The 26,011-nt window shown below is 41.5% G+C and overlaps 1 protein-coding gene across 2 annotated transcripts; it reads left to right on the forward strand.

Annotated features, from left to right (window-relative positions):
• Positions 1–1,423: 1,423 nt before the first annotated feature.
• Positions 1,424–25,059, forward strand: c2h16orf87 (chromosome 2 C16orf87 homolog). Of its 2 annotated transcripts, XM_034184327.1 has the most exons (4): positions 1,424–1,659; positions 4,906–5,004; positions 10,288–10,464; positions 23,934–25,059. In XM_034184327.1, exons 1-4 carry the CDS (start codon positions 1,647–1,649, stop codon positions 24,050–24,052), a joined length of 408 nt encoding a protein of 135 aa, XP_034040218.1. In that variant the 5' UTR covers positions 1,424–1,646; the 3' UTR covers positions 24,053–25,059. The 2 variants fall into 2 exon arrangements, with proteins under 2 accessions (XP_034040218.1, XP_034040226.1); XM_034184335.1 differs by lacking the exon at positions 4,906–5,004.
• Positions 25,060–26,011: the final 952 nt, after the last annotated feature.

Here is a 26,011-nt window from a genome sequence, read left to right on the forward strand (position 1 = left end):
TATAAATGTGCTGATCTGTAAAAAGGTTGTTGCTTTTTCATTGTTTGCATCTAAGATAAAACTTGGTAATTGCTGTGAAAAGTCTGTTTGGTAGCTGTGAAACTTGCATTTAACTTTAAAAAATAATTTAATTTAACAATTTTACTTGCATTAACATTTACGAGTACCTTATATGGAAAAAAAATCATAACTCCAACAGGAAGGCCAGTAACAACACAATTTTTGATTATATCATATTCACATATGTAAGAACCCATTGTGAAAAGATGAAACTGTTATTCAAATGGCCACATGGCCAAATGAGGATGTGAAAACAGCCAATTTAAAAAAAAAATGAAAACGAGCATATTAAAAAAAATTGTTCTGTCACTCCTGAACTAGCAATAACTTTGGTTTTCTTATGGATGTGGTCTAATATGTCAAACTAAAAGGAGAAAAAAAAAATCTTTGCTTTATCTAGCATACCTTTTGAGTAATAAGCACTTGAAGGTAGTAGATTTTTTGCGTTTTTGATTTTCAAACATTTTCAAAGCCTTGTGAAGGAAACTGGGTATAAGATATACAAATCTGACAAAATTTATGAATTCTACAGGAAAGTTAGCCCTAGACACTTACTTTCCAAAGCTGTGTATGCCTTTAATTGGAGATACTCATGTTGGAAAGTGCACAGAGAGCCTCACTTGGTAAAATTCATATAATTACTAACATTCCAGGGCTGTGCCGTCAACACTATTTGAGATACAGACCTAATATTTGGGGTTTTACATATCTCTGGTATAGGACCACCTGTGAATTTTTTCGTAAGAATCTGAGAGGGTGACCTGGTAACTTTTTCCAAAATTGGGTGATTTGAGATGGACTGACCCTTACATCATCACAGCAAACAACCATAAAAATATATATCAATAAAAATTCACACAGCCTATCCACACACCCATAAATAAAAATAACAGCTGAAGCCCTGTGACGTGTCACACTGACCCACTGCAAAGCCTCAACAACATGACTGGATCCTCACTTCATTAAAACTCTAACAGATTCCTTTAAAGCTACTACTGTCCAGTATTTGAAGTTCTAGAGAATATTCTCCATTTGCTGGACGAGTAATGTTGACTGTGAACAGTGTGAGATGAAATCAAATCTGTGTGTTGTTCATGAGTTTCTATGAGCAGACTTTAAAAATATAACTATAAACGTATAACTGCCCAAAAACTTTTTAATTATAGTACTTGAGTCGTTGCATTGTAACTAGTTACTTCCACTCCTTGTTTATTTATTTTAGTTTTTAATTTAACTTGCTGCTCTGTGGTTTCACTCTGGTGCAGGGAGGTGGCGGTATGCACCTGCACACATTGGTGTACGACCACCCATTTAAACCAGCGAAGAAGAAGGAGCCTTCTGTATTGGCGCAGCGCAGAGTGGTGGTGGCGCATGTGCAGAGTCTCGGTTTCCACAGTGGAGTGTTGTGTTCTGGTTTATGTATGAGTGGAGTTACGGAATAAAATCTGCTGCACGTATGCGGCCCTGCGGTGCGGAGAGAAGTTGCAGCTACTGGAAGAGACGTGAGGACGCGGCCGTCCGTCAAACAGACTATGTCGGCTAATAAAGCAAAGAAAGTCAAAATGGCTACGAAAATCGTGTCCTGAATGCGACCAACAGGTAAGAAAAGACCGTGACCGTGGGTTTGTGACCGTGGTTCTGGACTGCGCCGTGGTTCGTGTTCAGAGACGGATACACAACAACACCGGGGATTAAAACCGGGATTTGACGGCTGTCCGGTTAATTAAACCCTGAGGAGGTGGAGGCACATAGATTGCCATGGAAACCACCTAATTCTGCTCTTTTTTTCTGTTCAACCTGATGAGTACGCGTTAATTATCAGCAACCCGTACTAAATCCACATTATTACAGCTAAGACTAGCAGACTTTTAAAATTTTGTTAAATTGTGTACATTAATTATCAAGTAATAAAAATAATGATAGAATAAACAAAATAATAAATAAATAATACTTTGGGTGCAGTCCTGATAATGTAACCATAATGTGCATAGAACTGAATTGAAATTTATGTCCTCCAGCTCCAGAACAGTCAGAAATGCTGTTCTCAAAAGTCAATCAAATAGGTTGTGTAGCTGCTTTCCTCTTGCCCGCACAACCGCCTCAAGACGTTTGAGCTCCAGGTCCATAAACAGGCTGCAACACATGTCAGCTTTCCACCACATCGTCACTTTGTCTTTGCATTTTCCACTTTGTTTGCAGTGTAATTTGCCCAAAAACTCAGAGAAAGTGCCATGTTTCTGATGGGGACAGATGAGGGCTGTTACAATCTCTTGAACAGTAGATGGCACACCCACTCTGAATACAAGAAGCATTTTCAGAATGTTATTTGCACTAGTCGTAGTACGGATGATTTTTATTCAGAATCAGATGTTCTAACAAGTTTATATTTGTGACCTCCAACAGCTAATAAACTAAACCTAGATTTATAAATAAGAGCAAGCGCCCCCACCTTGTTTCGCATCACGAGGGACTGACTAAATGTATATGCTGGTGCGCAGGCCACATTTAAGGGGAGGACAGCTGTAGGATTAAGCCAGGTTTCACATAAGTCAATCATATCTAAGTGATGATCAATAATTAGGTCATTAACCAACAATAATTTTGAGGATAGTGATCTTATGTTAATGAGACCCAGACTAAGGACCTCAGTGGGGTTGACAGTTGGACTGTTTGGGTTTAGGGGTGGGTTCCAGAGTAGCATATATAAGATGCCTAGAAGTAGGTTTAGGTTGAGACATTCCACACGAGTTGTAAGTAGGCAGAGACGAAATTTTTGATATTGCTGGAACAACCATTGGGCCATCCTCAATTTCATCATCATCCAATGTAGTAACCGGGTATCAAGTTTGCAAAGCATATCTCTCTGATTTTTTTGAACACGTCTACGGAAGCAGGCCACAGTCTCAACTCGTTGAATTTCCCTCTCTGGCAGATAAACTGCACTATCACCATAATAGATTTTCTGCAACCAATTTCCCCACTAAGCTAATGGATTCCACACCCACATTTATCATGAGCCTTGCAGGGTCTTTAATCACTCTGGCCTGCTGTAAATTCCTAATGTTACCCTCCCTGTAGATTAGAGCCCTGTAGAGCTCCACCATACCTACCCATTACTTATCACCTCTGTTCCCTTCGCCAACATGCCCGTTGAAGTCCGCCCCTATCACCTTTCATTCATGCTTGAGCACACTGTCTGCCACCTCATCTAACTCACTCCAGAAGTCTTCTTTCCTCCTTCATCTCACAACCTACCTTTGGGCATAGCACTGATGATATTCATATTGAGCGCCTTGGGGCAACTGTTGTTGTGATTTGGCGCTATACAAGAAAAAAGTTGATTGATTGATTGATTCATCATCCCCTTCAAGCTTTAAAGATGACCCCACCATTTCTCTTCGTTATCTACACCATGATACAACAACTTGAACCCACCTCTGATGCTCCTGGCCTTACCTCCCTTCCACTTGGTCTCTTGCCCACACAGTATGTCACCTTCTTTTCTCCATCATGTTAGCTAGCTCTCTTCCTTTACCAGTCCATAGTACCATCATTCAAAATTCAGACTCTAACTTCCACCCTCTAGTTTTTTCTCTTCTCCCCTGTCTTGGCCACGTTCTTCTCCTCTTCTCCAGCCTTACCGGAGAAAAATCACTAAGGGCCCTTGGGCAAGGTCATTAATCCCCTAGTTGCTCTCGTGTGTGGGTGAGCGCCTTTTATGGCAGCAACACCCTGACATCAGGGTGAATGTGATGCATTATTGTAAAGAGCTTTGAGCATCTGATGCAGGTGGAAAAGCGCTATATAAATGCAGGCCATTTACTATTTATTTATCTGTGCATGTGTAAAAGCAGTTGCCGCTTGCATTTCCAGAGGTACAGCTGGATATGCTGTTTCGTCACAGCTCATAACATCCTTCATCAGATCTTAAAGTTCAGAGAGTCCGTTGTGTGTCCAACAAATTTGTCAAGACCCACAATGGTGCTTCAGTGTGTCTTGTGTGTTGTTTCAGCTTGCTAAAGAGCAAATTTCTTGGTGATATTTGCAGTTTATAGACATATATACTGGATTTGAACAGAGTCTGCTGTGGTCAAAAAGTATAATGTCATATTTCCTCACATCAAGCAACTAAACCTGTGGTTGGAGCAATTAAATATTTTTTTTTATCTTTACATTACAAGTGCACGGACACCCCCAGTTGTGTGGGTGAGTTTGTGCACAACAAAGCACGCAGAGTGTGGGTGCGGAGACAGAGCACTTTCAGCCAGCTGTGCAGCGCACAAAAACTGTACAAATAAACAGAGATTAATTCCTTACAATTCTTCTCTGGGCAAAAAGGCAAATCGGAAAAAAATTTTTGGAGAACACTCATAACAACATGAACATAATATTAACTGAATATTAAAATACTATCGCTACCAACTACTAGCTATTACAGATTGTGTTGAGTGACAGAGCTCATCTGAGTGAGCACAGAGGAGCCCACAGAATACAGAGCAGTGTCGTGTCAACTGAAATCAGAATGACTGTTGTTATTTTTTTAAATAGCAGTTTATATTAAGGTTTGAGCTGTCTTGAATGTTGTTTTGAATTTCCATATATACGTCCTTTTTCCCTTCATTTTAATGTGTGGCTAATCAACTTTTGTTTAAACATTAAATGTAATTTTAAAATTAATACTAATACAAACAAAATTGAAAGAACCCACATCAGATAAATAATACTTTCAGTTTCCTTTGTTTAATAGGTGGTTGCATGACATGTTGCACTGTTGGTGATTGACAGAAATGAACATTTTCTGATCTAACAATAACCTGAATCCTTTTGGTACTTGTTTTTCTCCAGATTCCTGTGCTTGCAAGTCGTGCCCTTGTGGTTATGTGTTTATTAGCAGAAAACTTCTGAATGCGAAAATAAATGCGCAGTCCTCATCATCAGCAGAAGGTAAGGCTCAGTTATCACTTATTAGTGTACAGAGGATTTTCTCAAAAAAATGCAGTATGTGGACGATTGCTCTGGTGAGCAATGGTACAGTGCCTGGTGTGAAAGGCCCTTAAGATTTCAATACACACTGTAAATAATTATGCGATATCTCATACAGTTGTTATGATATAAACATTTATTAGATCTTTATTCATCATTTTGGGGTCCAGTCATTGGTCGCCTTGACTCCTGTTTTTAATAATATTGTGGCATTAGTGGAGTGGGACTCCAGTGCTGATGGTGCTAACAAGGTTGGTAAAACTTCCCTAAAACTGAAGGCATCAAAAGCATAGGATTAGAAGCTTTGACACTTTGACTAATGGAAAGAAACAGGTGCAGTTATGGAAGATAGACCACCAGAAAAGGCAAAACCACTGTAAGTACCATCAATTCATATTTAAAGGTCAATGTTTCCCCTCCAGAAATAAACAGTTGTGGTCAGAAGTTTATATACGAGTACACTCATGGGCATGAATATAATGATAGTTTCGGACTTTTAATGATGTCTTTGAAGTGTTCTTTTGTCAAGGTGGAATGATTGTACAGGATGCCTCCTTAAGCTGGGTTTACATAGTGCGAGTTTTGGCCCTTTTTGAGTCGACCCCAGCCTCTCACACTGCGCATGTGCAAACACTGATGAGGTATTGGAGAGAGCATAAACAGTGGTCATCTCTTTGGGAGAGAGCAGCTTATGTTTACATTTTGCTTCTGGAAACACGAGTCCTACGTGTGGTTTTTGAACGTACAGTGTGAGTAGTCAGATCGCATCAGAGCATCGGGCTGTATAGTGTGAGAACATAAATCGTGCGCTCTGAAATTTTACACCCTGCGGTTTTGTCATCCAGTTTGAGCTGCATCTCAATCATACAACCCCAATTCCAATGAAGTTGGGATGTTGTGTAAAATGTAAATAAAAACAGAATACAATACAATACAATGATTTGCAAATCCTCTTCAACCTATATTCAATTGAATACACCACAAAGACAAGATATTTAATGTTCAAACTGATAAACTTTGTTGTTTTTGTGCAAATATTTGCTCATTTTGAAATGGATGCGTGCAACACATTTCAAAAAAGTTGGGACAGGGGCAACGAAAGACTGGGAAAGTTGATGAATGCGCAAAGAACACCTAATTGGAAACAGGTGAGTGTCATGTTTGGGTATAAAAGGAGCATCCCCAAAAGGCTCAGCCGTTCACAGATGGGGTGAGGATCACCACTTTGTGAACAACTGCATGAAAAAATAGTCCACCAGTTTAAGAACAGTGTTTCTCAACATTCAATTGCAAGGCATTTAGAGATTCCATCATCTATGGTCCATAATATAATCACAAGATTCAGAGAATCTGGAGAACTTTCTACACGTAAGCAGCAAGGCCGAAAGCCAATATTGAATGCCCGTGACCTTCGATCCCTCAGGCGGTACTGCATTAAAAACCGGCATCATTGTGTAAAGGATCTTACCGGGTGGGTTCAGGAACACTTCAGAAAGCCATTGTCAGTTAACACAGTTCGTAGCTACATCTACAAGTGCAAGTTAAAACTCCACCATGCAAAGGGAATGCCATACATCAACAACATCGAGAAACGCCGCCGCCTTCTCTGGGCCCGAGCTCATTTGAAATGGACAGATGCAAAGTAGGAAAGTGTGCTGTGGTCTGATGAGTCCACATTTCAAATTGTTTTTGGAAATCATGGACATTATGTCCTCTGGACAAAAGAGGAAAAAGACCATCCAGATTCTTACCAGCACAAACAGAATAGAATAGAATGCTTTTTATTGTCATTATACACAAGGTACAACGAAATTAAAAGACAACTCCCATAGTGCAAAGGTGTAAAAGTAAATATAAAAAATATAAATATAAAAAGACAAGTAAGAATATATACATGTATTTACAAGGGAGCCAGTAGGTGTATATAAATAGAAGTCTGTGCTATTCATTGCATTCACCTTTATAAAAAAATAAATGCAATGAATGGTGCAGACCGAAGGCTAATGTGCATTCAATACTTGTATTGCACTTGGGTAGAACATGTTGGTGAGTCTGGATGTGCGGGCCTTGATGGACTGGTACCTCTTTCCTGAGGGCAGCAGTGAGAACAGGCTGTGCCCGGGGTGTGAACCATCAAAGCTGATGCTACTGGCCCTGTGCAGACATCTGGTGTTATAGATGTCTGACAGAGAGGACAGCTGCGCTCCTATGATGTTCTGTGCTGACTTCCTGACTCTCTCCAGAGCCTGTTCAAAAGCCAGAATCTGTGATGGTATGGGGGTGTGTTAGTGCCCATGGCAGGGGAAACTTACGCATCTGTGATGGCACCATCAGTGCTGCAAGGTACATCCAGGTTTTGGAGCAACACATGCTGCCATCCAAGCAACGTCTTTTTCAGGGACGTCCCTGCTTACTTTAGCAAGACAATGTCAAGCCACATTCTGCACGTGTTACAACAGCGTGGCTTCATCGTAAAAGAGTGTGGGTACTAGACTGGCCTGCCTGCAGTCCAGACCTGTTGCCCATTAAAAATGTGTGGCGCATTATGAAGCGCAAAATACGACAGCGGAGACCCCGGACTGTTGAACAGCTGAAGTCATACATCAAGCAACAATGGGAAAGAATTCCACCTATAAAGCTTCAATCATTCATGATGTCTGCTGTACAACCAGGCAAAAGAACAGTTCAAAGACATCATTAAAAGCCCAAAATTACCATGGCATTCATGCCCATGATGTGTGTGTGTGTGTGTGTGTGTGTGTGTGTGTGTGTGTGTGTGTGTGTGTGTGTGTGTGTGTTGTGTGTGTGTGGTGTGTGTGTGTGTGTGTGTGTGTGTGTGTGTGTGGTGTGGCATCCCAATATTTTATGGTGTTTTGTTTTTGGTGATAAGAGTATAAATGGCTATGAAAACTGTAGTTCCGTTGATCACTGCACTCATAGCCATACAGTGCCAGTGCTCTGTAAAGTATTTACAACGCTTCACTTTTTCCACCTTTTGTTATGTTCCAGCCTTATTACAAGTAAATTCATTTTTCCCCTCAAAAGTCTATCCGCAACATCCCATAATGATATGAAAAAGTTGTTTGTTTTTTTTTGCAAATTTATTAAAAATAAAAAAACTAAGAAATCACACATACATAAGTATTCACACCCTTTGCTCTGTACTTTGTTGATACACCTTTGGCAGCAATTACAGCCTCAAGTTTTGAATATGATGCCACAAGCTTGGTGCACCTATCTTTGGGCAGTTTTGTCCATTCCTCTTTGCAGCACCTCTGAAGCTCCATCAGGTTGGATGGGGAGTGTCGGTGCACAGCCATTTTCAGATCTCTCCAGAGATGTTCAACCAGATTCAGGACTGGCTTCTGGCTGGGCCACTCAAGGGCATTCACAGAGTTGTCCTGAAGCCACTTCTTTGATATATTTGCTGTGTGCTTCGGGTCATTGTCCTGTTGAAAGGTGAACCGTCGTCCCAGTCTGAGGTCAAGAGCACTCTGGAGCAGGTTTCATCCAGGATGTCTCTGTACATTGCTGCATTCATCTTTCCCTCAAGCCTGACTAGTCTTCCAGTTCCCGTCGCTCAAAATCATCCCCACAGCATGATGCTGCCACCACCATGCCTCACTGTAAGGATGGTGCCTGGTTTCCTCCAGACATGGCACCTTGCATTCACACCAAAGGCCCTTCAGGTGTTTTTTTGGCAAACTCCAAGCAGGCTGCCGTGTGCCTTTTACTAAGGAGCGGCTTCTGTCTGGCCACTCTACCATACAGGCCTGATTGGTGGATTGGTGCAGAGATGTTTGTCCTTATGGAAGGTTCTCCTCTTTCCACAGAGAACTGCTAGAGACCTGACGGAGTGACCATCTGTTTTTTGTTGGGTTTTTTTTAACTCCGCCAAGGAGGTTATGTTTTCGGTCGCGTTTGTTTGTTTGTCTGTCTGTCAGCAGGATAACTCAAAAAGTTTTGAACAGATTTTGTTGAAATTTGGTGGTTGGAAATGACAAGAGGAACAAGTGATTAAATTTTAGTGGTGATCTGGATCACGATCCGGATCCCGATGCTAACACGTTAGCATGTCTATGGCATTTTCAATGTTAAAAGTTAGCATTAAGCAGTTCCAGCTGTCATCATGTTCGGGTGCATTTGTTTTCAAATTGTAATATTTCTTAAATTTATTTTTGTTTATATATTAATAATCTAATGATTATTATATACAATTTTAGAGAAACAGACAAAAAGAAATGGATCACTGTGCCAAGGAGGGAATCTCTTTAGGGTCAGTGATCCTGTTTCATAAATGTTAAAAAATTCATATACAACCCCTGGCAATAATTATGGAATCACCGGCCTTGGAGGATGTTCATTCAGTTGTTTAATTTTGTAGAAAAAAAAGCAGATCACAGACATGACACAAAACTAAAGTCATTTCAAATGGCAACTTTCTGGCTTTAAGAAACACTATAAGAAGTCAGGAAAAAAAAATTGTGGCAGTCAGTAACGGTTACTTTTTTAGACCAAGCAGAGGGAAAAAAATATGGAATCACTTAATTCTGAGGAAAAAATTATGGAATCACCCTGTAAATTTCCATCCCCAAAACTAACACCTGCATCAAATCAGATCTGCTCGTTAGTCTGCATCTAAAAAGGAGTGATCACACCTTGGAGAGCTGTTGCACCAAGTGGACTGACATTTGTTTTTGTCTATAAGCACATGCAATATCAATATCAGTGCTCAGATGACAGTAGCTTCTGCGAAAGGTGCAAGTTGCAATAAACTGTGATGCCAAGCGCTAACTTATTTTTACTACTGAGCAAACATCATTGTTAGACTTTTTTAGGTTCAGTGATTCCATGGCATGTAGATGTTATGGCGTCAGTCACCCCATGGCCTTGGCGGAGGTTTGTACTCTCTGAGTGCTTCTAGTTCTTTTAAATGAATTGAAGAACATCAGGTCTCTCCTGTACCAACATTGACCTATTTCTCTTTCTGTGATGGGCTACATGTTGTAGATACAAACATAAAGCAAGTCAAACCTTTGATTGTACTCTAAATCGGTCAGTCATAAATGGTACATTTGTAATTGCATGAAACAGTTTACAAATTAATTCGTGAAAAACAGATGTTTAAGTTATATGTTGGTGCTGCATTTAATTATTTTTAATTAAAATGGTGAGTTAAATTAACCATATGTCAGTTTCCATAAGTTCCTTTCTCACACTGTCTTGTCACCCCACCCCCCGCAGACAAGGACTGTAAGCGGAGAAGAACAGAGCGCATTCGTAGAGACCGGATTGACTTCCCTTTAACAAACGATATGGAGAACAGGAGAAGGATCCGGGCCAACAGTCAGTCAGATCCTATTCGAAGAGGACGAGGTAGACCAAAAACAGTGGGGCTGAAGAAACAAGAAGAAGAAAAAGGTAAAACAAAAATTTACTTTTGCAGTCCATGTAATTTTTTCCAGTTACTATTAATTTATGTTTACAAGTAATAATTCATCAATCATATTAATGGTGTAATACCCAGTTTACAAGTCCCAGTGCAAATTCTAACAGCTGTACTATGCGTCATCAGAAATTGGACAGTCTTGTGCACCGCACTAACATGTATATACCTATGTATCTATTTGGCAGGACCAGTAACAGTCCTGCGTCTTATCTGATAGTAGAATATAACGCAATGCTAAAATACCATCGGCCATGTGAGCATTGTCTTCTTTATAATTTGTAGTTGTTTAATTGGTACCCCAGTGTAATGTGTGTGTGTGTGTGTGTGTGTGTGTGTGTGTGTGTGTGTGTGTGTGTGTGTGTGTGTGTGTGTGTGTGTGTGTATACGTGCACACACAAAACACCCAAAACCATTCAGTGAAGTTGGGATGTTGTGTGAAATGTAAATAAAAACAGAATACAATGATTTGCAATTCCTCTTCAACCTATATTCAATTGAATACACCACAAAGACACAATATTTAATGTTCAAACTGATAGACTTTATTGTTTTTGTGCAAATATTTGTTCATTTTGAAATGGATGCCTGCAACACATTTCAAAAAAGCTAGGACGGGGCAACAAAAGACTGGGAAAGTTGATAAATGTTCAAAGAACACTTGTTTGGAACATTCCAGAAGTGAACAGGTTAACTGGGAACAGGTGAGTGTCATGATTGGGTATAAAAGGAGCATCCCCAAAAGGCTCAGCCGTTCACAAGCAATATGCATCATTTATTTCAGTCCACACAAATCAAAGAAAATAGAGGAATCATGAAGAACCTGACACCTGCCTTCGGTTTCTATCAAGCTGCCAAAACTGTGGAAAAATCATCAGCAAGCCCGCGACCCGACTCCGGATAAAGCGGAAGAAAATGGATGGATGGATGGATGGATTATTTAAATTGACATGAAAGTTTTATAGTTTCACCAGTGTGCACATTGCTAGAGAAGCATCTGAGTTCTTGCATCATGAAGACGTCCACGATATCTGGGATCAACCGTGAGGCCTCACAGGCGGCATTCTACCAGACGGCAGCTGACAGGATGACACAGGTGACAGGAGACCACCAGCTGACTCTTGGATGCTGAGTCAAGCAGTTCCCAGTCTGGCATCATGGACAGACTTGTTCCCTCAGATAAAATAGTATTTAAAGTAAAAAAATAAATCATCAGTATTTACAGAATTGATTGAGTTAATTTTGTAAAATCAATATAAACATAGAAAGGTGACTACATCAATGATACACAGATGACACAATAAAACAAACGCTTATTTCCATTGTGGTCCATATGAGGCTAAAACTTGACAACACTGACGAGCTCGATTAAACGTAAAGATTGTAAAGACATTATAATCTCATCAATTAGTGTGTGTGTGTGTGTGTATGTATATGTATGTGTGTGTATATATATATATATATATATATATATATATATATATGTATGTATGTGTGTATATATACAATTTACATTGGGATACCAATAAAATAAGTACAAATTGAACAGAGGACAATAAGATCTCAATAAATTTAAATAAATAGCAACTGTATCCCTGTAGAAGTGTAGCACCACATTTTGGACAAGAAAATAATGGAATAGAAGATAACCTAATCTTTTGGACCAGAAATCACATTAAAAAATAAATAAAAGGTTGCATGATCCTCTTCCCTTGGCTGACTGAATAAAATTGACTTGAATTGTCTTTTAAAACTTGCCTTGTTGCTAATCGACTGCAAGATCTATATTTTAAATAAGATATATTTTCTCGGAATAGTTCCCTATGTGTGGGATATGTGGGTTATATCTTGATCTTTCAACCTAACCAGTTGTTTGCAAACCTTCACAGCAATAACAGTGCGGCACCGACAAAGCATTTTCATTTTGAGAGCAGCGTGACTTTGTGAGCGATAATTGGGGCAACTACAAAATGTAAGGCTTGGTAAATTATTCAGAATAATTGATCAAAACCTTTAACATTATTTTGTGATGTTTAATATAATTGATTCCCAGCAGAATATTGGAGTTTATAATACCTGTGACTGAAGCGCTGGCTGCAGAGCAAAAGACCAGAAGTAAAGAATCCCAAGTCCTCTCGCGCATACACAGCACAACCTCAGCCCCTGAGATCTGAAGTTGGCATTCCATCTCTCTACTTCTATGTGAATTTGCTCTCCTGCTTTAACAAGCATTTAGCGCTAACGTCCGCTGTTCACACAAGGATCAACTGTTCATTAATTGCTCCATGAAAATTAACTTGTTTTCATGTGAAAAAGTGTTTGACGTCCTCTCTTCTCCCCTCCCTCCACTTTTGCTTAAAAACATGCTGGCAACACAGAACTGTCCACCGTGTTTCATCCTCATGAAACCTTTAATCCATAAAATAACCTTTTAATATCTGCTTGTAACAGCTGTTACAAACACGGTCACGTCTGGAGTATTTAATGAAGGATTTCATAAAGTTTTTCTTTATGCAACTCTGAGCCTAAATTGGTACAGCATCCTGCAGCATTGCTTGCCTTTACTGAGACAGAGAGAGTCTGTTTTTCAGCTGTGTGCTGCACCAGACAAAAGCCACTCTGAGCTGCCACACACACACACACACACAGAAAGCGGGGCGCTCTGGCCACATGGAAAATTCCAGCCACTGACTAGTGATCTTTTTTTTTTTTTTTTAAATGTATGCATGAAGGTGGAACTCAAGGGTAAGTTGCTAATTCTAGCACTGCAGAATTAAACTGTCATATTGACTTTATAAATGGCCGATACTGATGACCACAAATATGTTAAATATCAGCGTAGATCAGGGGTGGGCAACGAGGGCCGAGACACTGCAGGTTTTCCTTGCAACCAATCACCTCAGCAGGTGGGTTGCTGATGGCACATGATTGCCCACCCTGGCGTAGATAATCGGACGGGCAACTAATTGGTCAAACCTTAATAAAAACACTGTAACCAATGTGTCATGTATATATAAAGGACAGTTATACATATGTGGGTGGATGGGTGTGTATGTATATCTGTGCCTTTGAGTAGCCTGTTCCCTAACAACAGTAAGCTTGGCAATTCCCCATGCACCACCACCACCCCCCTGCCCTGTGGTTACTTACTTACTTCCTCTCTGTCCACAATGTCCAGATACTCGATACAATACTGATACAATGTACTCTTTCCCTTGTTATGTCACTCAAGAAAGGGTCTTTTTTTTTTTTTTAATAGCACTTAAGGTGCACTGACACATGCATGACTTTGATTCACGCATTTGCATGACCTGTGTCGTGCAGAAGAGTACATTCGTCTTTAACGGGTGCAGACTGAATGTAAGAGGGGCGTTGGTGTGTGCAGTTGTGCAAAGAGAATTTTGAAATGTTCGAAAAATCCTTCATGCATGAATGTCATACTACATGGCGTGAGCTGCTCGCCAACACAACGTGCAGCTCGTCTAGTGGAGTAAAGAAGTGAACAGAGCGAGTGGTTGCGTCAGCGAATCGCATCAGAGTGGAGCTCGTCTGAACAATTATAACAAGATGTTAAATCTATCATAAACATACTTTAACAGCTGCAGACAAGAAGGAAAGAAAATGTAACTGTTTTACCAAGCGTTGACAATGTAAACATGATAACCTTTATACCTTTACCTTTTTAGACAGCTCCAAATGCTTTCTCCAGCTCATTGAGCAAGCACGAACAGTGCTGCTGGAGCGGTCCTCTGTGATTCAGGAAGCGATTAGAGCCGTTTTCAACATACAACTTGCAAAGAAAATGATTAATCCGTTACAAAATAATTATTTTATATATGCAGCATCCAGCATAGAGTGTATGGCATCCGGTGGAACAAAGCGCGGCATCCAGCTGGGAACACAGTGGATGTGATCATCACAACAACATCTGTGCAAGTCCGTGAATCAAAGTCGTGGACGTGTCAGTGCACGTTTAGTCTGCCTCCTTACCTGGGACCAATTTGCCGTGAGAGGCCCTACCAGGAGCTGATGCTCCAGACAACAGGGTTCCCTGGAGCGCACGGACCCCTCTATCACTCCTCAACCCTATTGACATGCCCTCCTCAAAGGAAGCAGGGATGGATGGCTCAGGCGCATCTGGTGCCATCTTCCTGGTGGAAGTCACTAAGGTAGTGAATGGCTCAGTCACACAGCATATGACGATTCCTGTACGAAGGGGATAAAAGTAAAACACGTCACATATTGTTAAGTAAAGGTGGACGAATGAGCTTTATCACAGAATCACCTGCAAATCAAGAGCACAAAAGAGATGAAAGAGGACCAAAACAAAATCGAAGCTAACGATCTCCATGCTTTAAACGAAATGCACCTAGAGCCACTGCTGGAGCAGTGTGTGTCTGCATCTCTATCTTCCACTCTGAGCTGGGACAGAGCTCAGCTGCAAACAGAAGCACGTGATCCAACCCACTGTGGAGATCTGTGCGCATGTCAGTGGATCCACCTGCTCTGGTTCCTCATCCAGAACAAAAGAGGGATCATCTCCTTCATCGTCAGAATCCTGGTTCAGACTCTGACATATTGCGTTCTCCGTCTTGCACAAATTAAAATAAAAAACTGAAGCGCATGCTCAACATTCATATGACGCCTCATTTTTACAAAAAAAAAAACACCACCACACTAACCACACAGCTGATCACTGGGTTTTCTGTTGTCATATGTCACACCTCTGTGGATCAAAGCTGTTCACATGCGAATGCCCACTGCTGCTGGAAGTTTTTCCTCACTTGATGCTCAAAGTCTCGCTTCTGTAAACTGCTGCCTGGTTTCCACAAACAGGTGCAGTTCGCTCTGACAGATCACCCCAGATGACAGAAAATATTATTACATCGTGTCGGCCCTTAAGGTGCGTTTACACATAACCAAGACCTGTTACAAATGTCATTTCTCTGTCATTTGTAACACATTCCTGACATTCTTAATGTGACTTAACGCATCTGAATAGGTTTCTTAATAGTGTGTGTTGGTGCACGATATTCTTGATATTCGTGGAGCATGTTTTTGCCTGTCAAAAAATCTTCTACAAATGTCACACACCATCCTCATTTCGTCTCACATTGTGGAGGTCGCAACTGAGCATGTTGATCCATCTTGATGAGTAGTGATCCTTAATAGAACGTGACAACGTTCGTAGTGGTTCCTGTGATGGTTTTCTCTGTGAATTTTCAGACCTTTTGTCTGACTTAGTGCTTAGCTCAGATAAATAATTATAGTGGGCGATTTTAACATCCACACATATGCTGAGAATGACAGCCTCAACACTGCATTTAATCTATTATTAGACTCTATTGGCTTTGCTCAAAAAGTAAATGAGTCCACCCACCACTTTAATCATATCTTAGATCTTGTTCTGACTTATGGTATGGAAATAGAAGACTTAACAGTATTCCCTGAAAACTCCCTTCTGTCTGATCATTTCTTAATAACATTTACATTTACTCTGATGGACTACCCAGCAGTGGGGAATAAGTTTCATTACACTAGAAGTCTTTCAGAAAGCGCTGTAACTAGGTTTAAGGATATGATTCCTTCTTTATGTTCTCTAATGCCATATACCAACACAGTGCAGAGTAGCTACCTAAACTCTGTAAGGGAGATAGAGTATCTCGTCAATAGTTTTACATCCTCATTGAAGACAACTTTGGATGCTGTAGCTCCTCTGAAAAAGAGAGCTTTAAATCAGAAGTGTCTGACTCCGTGGTATAACTCACAAACTCGTAGCTTAAAGCAGATAACCCGTAAGTTGGAGAGGAAATGGCGTCTCACTAATTTAGAAGATCTTCACTTAGCCTGGAAAAAGAGTCTGTTGCTCTATAAAAAAGCCCTCCGTAAAGCTAGGACATCTTTCTACTCATCACTAATTGAAGAAAATAAGAACAACCCCAGGTTTCTTTTCAGCACTGTAGCCAGGCTGACAAAGAGTCAGAGCTCTATTGAGCTGAGTATTCCATTAACTTTAACTAGTAATGACTTCATGACTTTCTTTGCTAACAAAATTTTAACTATTAGAGAAAAAATTACTCATAACCATCCCAAAGACGTATCGTTATCTTTGGCTGCTTTCAGTGATGCCGGTATTTGGTTAGACTCTTTCTCTCCGATTGTTCTGTCTGAGTTATTTTCATTAGTTACTTCATCCAAACCATCAACATGTTTATTAGACCCCATTCCTACCAGGCTGCTCAAGGAAGCCCTACCATTATTTAATGCTTCGATCTTAAATATGATCAATCTATCTTTGTTAGTTGGCTATGTACCACAGGCTTTTAAGGTGGCAGTAATTAAACCATTACTTAAAAAGCCATCACTTGACCCAGCTATCTTAGCTAATTATAGGCCAATCTCCAGCCTTCCTTTTCTCTCAAAGATTCTTGAAAGGGTAGTTGTAAAACAGCTAACTGATCATCTGCAGAGGAATGGTCTATTTGAAGAGTTTCAGTCAGGTTTTAGAATTCATCATAGTACAGAAACAGCATTAGTGAAGGTTACAAATGATCTTCTTATGGCCTCAGACAGTGGACTCATCTCTGTGCTTGTTCTGTTAGACCTCAGTGCTGCTTTTGATACTGTTGACCATAAAATTTTATTACAGAGATTAGAGCATGCCATAGGTATTAAAGGCACTGCGCTGCGGTGGTTTGAATCATATTTGTCTAATAGATTACAATTTGTTCATGTAAATGGGGAATCTTCTTCACAACTAAAGTTAATTATGGAGTTCCACAAGGTTCTGTGCTAGGACCAATTTTATTCACTTTATACATGCTTCCCTTAGGCAGTATTATTAGACGGTATTGCTTAAATTTTCATTGTTACGCAGATGATACCCAGCTTTATCTATCCATGAAGCCAGAGGACACACACCAATTAGCTAAACTGCAGGATTGTCTTACAGACATAAAGACATGGATGACCTCTAATTTCCTGCTTTTAAACTCAGATAAAACTGAAGTTATTGTACTTGGCCCCACAAATTTTAGAAACGTGTCTAACCAGATCCTTACTCTGGATGGCATTACCCTGACCTCTAGTAATACTGTGAGAAATCTTGGAGTCATTTTTGATCAGGATATGTCATTCAAAGCGCATATTAAACAAATATGTAGGACTGCTTTTTTGCATTTACGCAATATCTCTAAAATCAGAAAGGTCTTGTCTCAGAGTGATGCTGAAAAACTAATTCATGCATTTATTTCCTCTAGGCTGGACTATTGCAATTCATTATTATCAGGTTGTCCTAAAAGTTCCCTAAAAAGCCTTCAGTTAATTCAAAATGCTGCAGCTAGAGTACTGACGGGGACTAGAAGGAGAGAGCATATCTCACCCATATTGGCCTCTCTTCATTGGCTTCCTGTTAATTCTAGAATAGAATTTAAAATTCTTCTTCTTACTTATAAGGTTTTGAATAATCAGGTCCCATCTTATCTTAGGGACCTCGTAGTACCATATCACCCCAATAGAGCGCTTTGCTCTCAGACTGCAGGCTTACTTGTAGTTCCTAGGGTTTGTAAGAGTAGAATGGGAGGCAGAGCCTTCAGCTTTCAGGCTCCTCTCCTGTGGAACCAGCTCCCAATTCAGATCAGGGAGACAGACACCCTCTCTACTTTTAAGATTAGGCTTAAAACTTTCCTTTTCCTTATAGTTAGGGCTGGATCAGGTGACCCTGAACCATCCGTTAGTTATGCTGCTATAGACGTAGACTGCTGGGGGGTTCCCATGATGCACTGAGTGTTTCTTTCTCTTTTTGCTCTGTATGCACCACTCTGCATTTAATCATTAGTGATCGATGTCTGCTCCCCTCCACAGCATGTCTTTTTCCTGGTTCTCTCCCTCAGCCCCAACCAGTCCCAGCAGAAGACTGCCCCTCCCTGAGCCTGGTTCTGCTGGAGGTTTCTTCCTGTTAAAAGGGAGTTTTTCCTTCCCACTGTAGCCAAGTGCTTGCTCACAGGGGGTCGTTTTGACCGTTGGGGTTTTACATAATTATTGTATGGCCTTGCCTTACAATATAAAGCGCCTTGGGGCAACTGTTTGTTGTGATTTGGCGCTATATAAAAAAATTGATTGATTGATTGATTGTTGGAGCCCAAACTGTCACGCGTTATTACGAAGTGACACGGAAACTGTCAAGTTTTGACATGACTTGTAACGCGGCGTCACATTTCACTGCGCGCCACGACGAATCAGTTTTCTGTCACGTGCACACAATTAAATTCAGCTCAAAATGTCGTTCCACAGTTCTTGCTGAAGCTCCTCAGGACGCTCCTGCAGGTGTTCCACCTGCTGTTGTAACCGATGATCAGGAGAATGAGTCTGAGCCAGAGGAGCGAGAGGAGACTCACGTGCAGCCAGACATCTCTGCACCTCCTCCAGTCCGGCAGAGGAAGAAGCATGCGCACAATTAAACCCTGCTGCACCGCATTCAGTTTGATTGCTGACACCAAGTCGGCTAAAAGTCTCATTTCAGTGCTCTTCAGCGTGCTCCTGCAAGTGTTCCACCTGCTGCATGTGCCTGATGTTTGGGAAAATGCGCGAGACAAGAGCTGCATGAAGCTACACATCTGGCGCTGTCCTCCTCCTCTTCTCTCCATAAGTCCATAAGTAGATACTGTGTGCAGGTTGTGGCCGGTTGTAACCACAGCCTCTATACACAGCTCGCAGCTAATAGGTCGACATCACTAGATGGCTGATATATCTGCTCTATAGTCGTATATAACCACTCTAGTTTTTCCAGTGCCAATCCAGTCTATGCTTGAATGTTGTCACATTTGCTGCTTTCACAACTTCTGCTGGTAGGCTATTCCATGTCTGTACCACCCGGTGCGTAAAAGTATATTTTCTGAGATCCAGCTTAGCTCGCCGTTGTTCCAGCTTGTAATCGTGCCCTCTAGTCCAGGTGGTGGTGCTCTGTGTCAACAATTTTTTAGCTACCTGTTTATCATAGCCACAATTGGGGCTTAAGATTTTAAAAACTTCTATCATATCCCCTCTTATCCGCCTGTAAGCAAGAGAAGGCATGTTCAGTTTTCTAAGGCGTCCCTCATATGACTAGTCCTGGTATTCATTTGGTAGCTCTGCGTTGCACGTTTTCTATTAAATAAATGTGTTTCTTAAGATGTGGTGCCCAAACTGGGTTGGCATACTCTATATGAGGTCATACTAATGATCTAAATAGTAAGCAGAATGTTTCAGTGTCCAAATACTCAAAGGTTCTCCTTATCAGCCCCATAATCTTATTTGCTTTATTAACTTTCTCTGCTATATGCTTATCAAAAGTGAGATCATTATCTATAACCACCTCAATGTCTTTCTCTGCTTCAGTGCTGCCCAGTAAAATATCCTCCTCAGGTCCCATGTGGTATGAAAAATTCCTGCACTTGGCTTTTCCTATATGCATAGCCTTGCCCTTATTGGGATGGAACAAGAGAAGCCACTCCTGGCTCCAGAGTTGTAGAGCACTCAGATCTCTCTGCAGTTTTTCACAGTCCTGTACTGAATTGATCTGGCGGTACACCTTGGTGTCATCTGCAGACATCCACACTCTACTTGCCTGGTCCACTACATCTGGCATATCATTTATACACTCAACAAAAAATATAAACGCAACACTTTTGGTTTTGCTCCCATTTTGTGTGAGATGAACTCAAAGATCTAAAACTTTTTCCACATACACAATATCACCATTTTCCTCAAATACTGTTCACAAACCAGTCTAAATCTGTGATAGTGAGCACTTCTCCTTTGCTGAGATAATCCATCCCACCTCACAGGTGTGCCATATCAAGATGCTGATTAGACACCATGATTATTGCACAGGTGTGCCTTAGACTGTCCACAATAAAAGGCCATTCTGAAAGGTGCAGTTTTGTTTTATTGGGGGGGATACCAGTCAGTATCTGGTGTGACCACCATTTGCCTCATGCAGTGCAACACATCTCCTTCGCATAGAGTTGATCAGGTTGTCAATTGTGGCCTGTGGAATGTTGGTCCACTCCTCTTCAATGGCTGTGCGAAGTTGCTGGATATTGGCAGGAACTGGTACACGCTGTCGTATACGCCGGTCCAGAGCATCCCAAACATGCTCAATGGGTGACATGTCCAGTGAGTATGCTGGCCATGCAAGAACTGGGACATTTTCAGCTTCCAAGAATTGTGTACAGATCCTTGCAACATGGGGCTGTGCATTATCCTGCTGCAACATGAGGTGATGTTCTTGGATGTATGGCATAACAGTGGGCCTCAGGATCTCGTCACGGTATCTCTGTGCATTCAAAATGCCATCAATAAAAAGCACCTGTGTTCTTCGTCCATAACAGACGCCTGCCCCAACCCCACCGCCACCATTAGCCACTCGATCCACAACATTGACATCAGAAAACCGCTCACCCACACAACGCCACACATGCTGTCTGCCATCTGCCCTGGATAGTGTGACCCGGGATTCATCCGTGAAGAGAACACCTCTCCAGCGTGCCAAACACCAGCGAATGTGAGCATTTGCCCACTCAAGTCGGTTACGACGACGAACTGGAGTCAGGTCGAGACCTCGATGAGGACGACGATCATGCAGATGAGGTTCCCTGAGACGGTTTCTGACAATTTGTGCAGAAATTCTTTGGTTATGCAAACCGATTGTTTCAGCAGCTGTCCGAGTGGCTGGTCTCAGACGATCTTGGAGGTGAACATGCTGGATGTGGAGGTCCTGGGCTGGTGTGGTTACACGAGCAACAGCTCTGGTTGACATTCCTGCTGTCAGCATGCCAATTGCATGCTCCCTCAAATCTTGCGACATCTGTGGCATTGTGCTGTGTGATAAAACTGCACCTTTCAGAGTGGCCTTTTATTGTGGGCAGTCTCAGGCACACCTGTGCACTAATCATGGTGTCTAATCAGCATCTTGATATGGCACACCTGTGAGGTGGGTTGGATTATCTCAGCAAAGGAGAAGTGCTCACGATCACAGATTTAGACTAGTTTGTGAACAATATTTGAGGGAAATGGTGATATTGTGTATGTGGAAAAAGTTTTAGATCTTTGAGTTCATCTCATACAAAATGGGAGCAAAACCAAAAGTGTTGCGTTTATATTTTTGTTGAGTGTATATACCACAAATAACAGGGGACACAAAACACTGCTTTTGAGGTATCCCACTGGTGACCAGGGCTGATGTAGAGGCTGCACCATTGACAATAACCTTCTGTGAACGATCTGATAAGAATGAAGTAATCCAGCCATGGACATCTCCCCCGATACCATAACTTTTGAACTTGTGTAGTAGCCTTCGGTGTGGGACTTTATCAAATGCTCTCTGCGCCACTCCATGGCACAGAGCCCAACTATGCATGCAGTCACAAAGTTCTTCTGAAAAACTGGAGCGATCTGAATTCGGTTGGATGAATATGGGTGTGTGTGTGTGAAGACAATTCACCTTGTTCACAACGTGACAGAACTTAACGATGCGCTGTTACGCGCAATAGCGCACAACAACGCGGAACACTATTCTTGACCGTGCGTAATGGTTCCTGATAATTCTCCAGCAACACGTGCCATTAATCGTTGTGTGTGGTAACAGGTTGCAGTTCCTGAGGACACCTGACGCCTCTGCCCCGAATCATCACATTCGTGATCAGCGGCCAAGAATGTGTACTCCGTGGCATTCCTGACTTGTCGTCGTTATGTGTAAACGTAGCATTAGCGCCACGGAAACAAATGAGGCTGATGGCACTCATGCAAAGCCTCACTGCTGCTAACAAATACACAGCCATCAACAATCTTGTCGGCCGTCAGGTCCACGGAAACAAACAAGGCTGATCGCACTTCTGCAAAGCCCCCTGCTGCTAACAAATACGCAGTGATCAAGGATCACTTCCTCAAAACTTTGGAACTGTCAGATGCTGAAAGTGGCAGAAGCCCCACACACACCAACACCGCCACGGAGGAGCTGCAGCTCCTTCACAAAAGCGCTCACAAACCGGCTTCTGTACTGTGTGAAAACATTCAGCTGGTTGAACGAAGTCAAACTAAATGCTAATGTTAAAAAAACTAAGCAAATAATAAAAAACTGTCAAGAACAATAGCAAAATGAAATGTGGACGAATTGAGGTTTTTGGCGGCATTCGTTCAAAATTTGCAACAGTTTAAAAATCTTGACAAAGCACCAACTGCAGGAACGAAGCTGCGCAAATGTTAAACGATGCCAAGGAAAGTCAATGAAAGTCCAGATGTCTTGTTTTGTTTGGGCTTCATTGCCCTTCGTTAATTGCCGTCTGACTGGGCCTTACAGAACTCCACGTTGGCAAGTCACCAGAAGTGGATCAGATTTGCCTTGAGATGCTGACGTCTCTGGATGTTATTGGGCTGTTATGGCTGAAGAAGCCCCAGACTTCCAGTTACAATTTGGAGAGGTGATGGTCTAGTTGTTAAGCATTGGGCTTGAGACCAGATGATATTTGGTTCAAACCCCAGTCTGATTGGAAAATCACTATGGACTCATGGCCAAGGTCCTTAATCACCAAGTTGCTCCCAGTGTGTAGTGAGCACCTTGCATGACAGCACCTTGACATCGGTGTGTCTGTGTGAATGGTTGAATGTAAGGTATCATTGTAAAGCACTTTGAGCTTCTGATTCAGATGGAAAAGTGCTATATAAATGCAGTCCATTTACAGAGTCTCCGGATAGTCAAACTGGGGTGGGGTGGTGGTACCCATATTTAAAAATGGGGACCATAGAGTGTGTTCCAGTTATAGAGGAATCGCAGTTCTCAGCCTATGCCAGGGTGCTAGAGAGGGGACTTAGACCAGTAGCTGAACGTGTAGTGCAGGAGGAGCAGTGTGGGTTGTGGGATGTGCTCCAGGAGTGTGGTGTACGAAGGCCACTGCAACACATGTTCCAGTCCACATAAAATCAAAGTAGGACCTGAGGCTGCATTTTCAGCATATCAGGCCCCTTTCCAGTAAGGGTTGGACTCCACCAGTTCAAGATGTTGGGTGAGGTCTGACGTTCTGCGGACGCTGTACCAGACTGTTGTGGTGAAGAAAGATCTGAGCCAGAACGCGAGACTTTCAGTTGACTGCCCGATTCACCCGTACCAAAAACTGCTACTGGTGACTTGGTTTTAATTTGTAGTGGTGTATAATGGAGTTCACCTGCTGCTCCCTGCAGAGCTCAGGCATGGTGAAACAGTCAATCCCGGATTTAACAAAAGAACTCTATGGATCCAGACCTATTAAACCAATGCCAGTCATCCATAAAATACCTAAACCCAGAACAGTATCAGTATTTGGATCCTTGTCAGGGTTTTGTCATTTCTGTGGGATATTGTACATTCATTGTCTCTGATTCACACTTCTTCTTCTTCTTTTCTTTTTTTTTTTTTTACATTTTTTCACAGAGAAACAAGAAAAGGAGGTGGACATGTATGCCACGCTTTCTGACGAAAAGGCCTTTGTGTTTTCCGTGGCCTTGGCTGAGATCAACCGCAAGATCTTGGGTCAGACACTCATCTTGTAGGTCATAGGCCATATTCCTAGGAAGGCTGGTGCAGTGCAGAGGACCTGCTATTGCACAAAAGTATCAAATGATGGAAGAAGACCAAAGACAACAGAATGGACTGGATCCTAACTCAGACCTGGATGTGCTCCGGGTAGGTCATAGGACAAATTGCAGAACATGGCCAGACCTTCAACCTGAGGCTGATGGTGGTGATGGTCACTACGTGCACCACCAGGCATGAATGTGCTCTGTTTCGTATTTTTTTATAGTATTACAGGTGGGTGTGGCCTGCATGTTCTCCTCATGAACAGTGTTTTGGACACAACCAGGGATGCCATGCAGGACTGATGCTTATAAACTGTTACATAGCCACACACAAGACGTCATATCTGCATCATTGCAGGTCCAAATGATATCCACAAAATGACGGGAAGAATCCATTAAATTTCCCCCGACTGCTGTAAAGTTTTACATTAAATTGAGGACCAAGTCGTTTCCATAACTGCTCTTGTTACCTGGAGGTGATGTATTCAGTTTTTTGGCCTCTTCACTGCAGCAGACCTGACGGTTTAAAATACAATTAAATAATTTCTTGGATAACATTAATTTTTAAGTTTGAGTTTATGTTCTGACCATGTGGCCTATTTACACAGACGCTCACTTGCCAATTTATTAGGTACACCTAGAGAAACCGTCCTGCAAGAAATGTTGCCTTCATGAGGATTTCTATTCTATTTTTATGGAATCTGCCCAAGAGGTGCTGATTAGTTTTGAGATCATTCTGGAGGCTGTAATTTGTGGCGCTGTTGACCAGTTCCGGTTAAACTGAGACGTGTGCCTCGTGTTTAATCATCCACAGACCAAGTCTGTGGTCAGAGAAACAGTGCTGGAAGAGACAGTACCACGTCACTGGAGAAAACAACAGTGTGTATTGTCTGTGGAAATATGTGCATTTCTAAATAGTTTTATAATGAATATGCCATGATGTCATCACAATCATTAAAAGGTAAACATCAAATGTTGAACATGTCTTAGTAACTTTGTCAGATTGCACCCATAATACGCAAAATTGTACCTTTTTAAAAAGAAAAAACAAAGTTGATTCTACCAAAATGAAAAACGACTGCATTTCAAAGTGGTACCCAAGTTTCTGTGGAAATCCATTAGCAAATGTATTTATTTTTATGTAACAGTCATACAGTGTGTGTTTTTCTTTTTCAGTCACAGTAGCCCTAAGATAAACTTTGAGCTCATAGTACATTTCTTCCAAAAAAAAAATGACACCATTATTGCATCATTGTTGTATGGCCTTGCCTTACAATATAAAGCGCCTTGGGGCAACTGTTTGTTGTGATTTGGCGCTATATAAAAAAAAATTGATTGATTGATTGATTATTTATCCACTAATGATACATACGAGTCCACTGACAGGTACTTTTGCTTTCATGCCAAAATAATCTACAGACTCTAAATAATGGACTGTTGACCTTTAAATATATCAATATGATCACTGCTACACAAATGTCATTCTGCATTGATATTAGATCTGTTTTTGTTAGTTTTTTTTTTTTTGTTTTGTTTTGTTTTTTTAATGAGATGCTTATGATCAATGTACAGTTGTGTTCAAAATAATATCAGTTTTTCAAAAGTGAGTAAAGCTGTTTAAGAAGGGCTGCCCTTTGTCACCGGTTCTGTTCATTATTTTTATGGACAGAATTTCTAGGTGCAGCCAGGGTGTAGAGGGGGTCTGGTTTGGCAACCACAGAATCTCGTCTCTGCTGTTTGCGGACGATGTGGTTCTGTTGGCTTCGTCAAATCGGGACCTTCAGCGTGCACTGGGGCGGTTTGCAGCCGAGTGTGAAGCGTCCGGGATGAAAATCAGCACCTCCAAATCCGAGGCCATGGTTCTCGACCGGAAAAAGGTGCTTTGCCCTCTTCAGGTCGGTGGAGTGTCCTTGCCTCGCGCTGGAGGGACTA

The sequence above is a fragment of the Thalassophryne amazonica genome, chromosome 2, assembly GCF_902500255.1.
Source record: "Thalassophryne amazonica chromosome 2, fThaAma1.1, whole genome shotgun sequence".
Classification (NCBI taxonomy): Eukaryota; Metazoa; Chordata; class Actinopteri; order Batrachoidiformes; family Batrachoididae; genus Thalassophryne; species Thalassophryne amazonica.

What these genes read in the sequence shown, in the direction of transcription:
- c2h16orf87 (XM_034184327.1), top strand. An exon ending in GTCCTCATCATCAGCAGAAG is followed by an intron (nt 5,005 to 10,287) that starts GTAAGGCTCAGT and finishes CACCCCCCGCAG; the next exon opens with ACAAGGACTGTAAGCGGAGA. An exon ending in GAAACAAGAAGAAGAAAAAG is followed by an intron (nt 10,465 to 23,933) that starts GTAAAACAAAAA and finishes ATTTTTTCACAG; the next exon opens with AGAAACAAGAAAAGGAGGTG.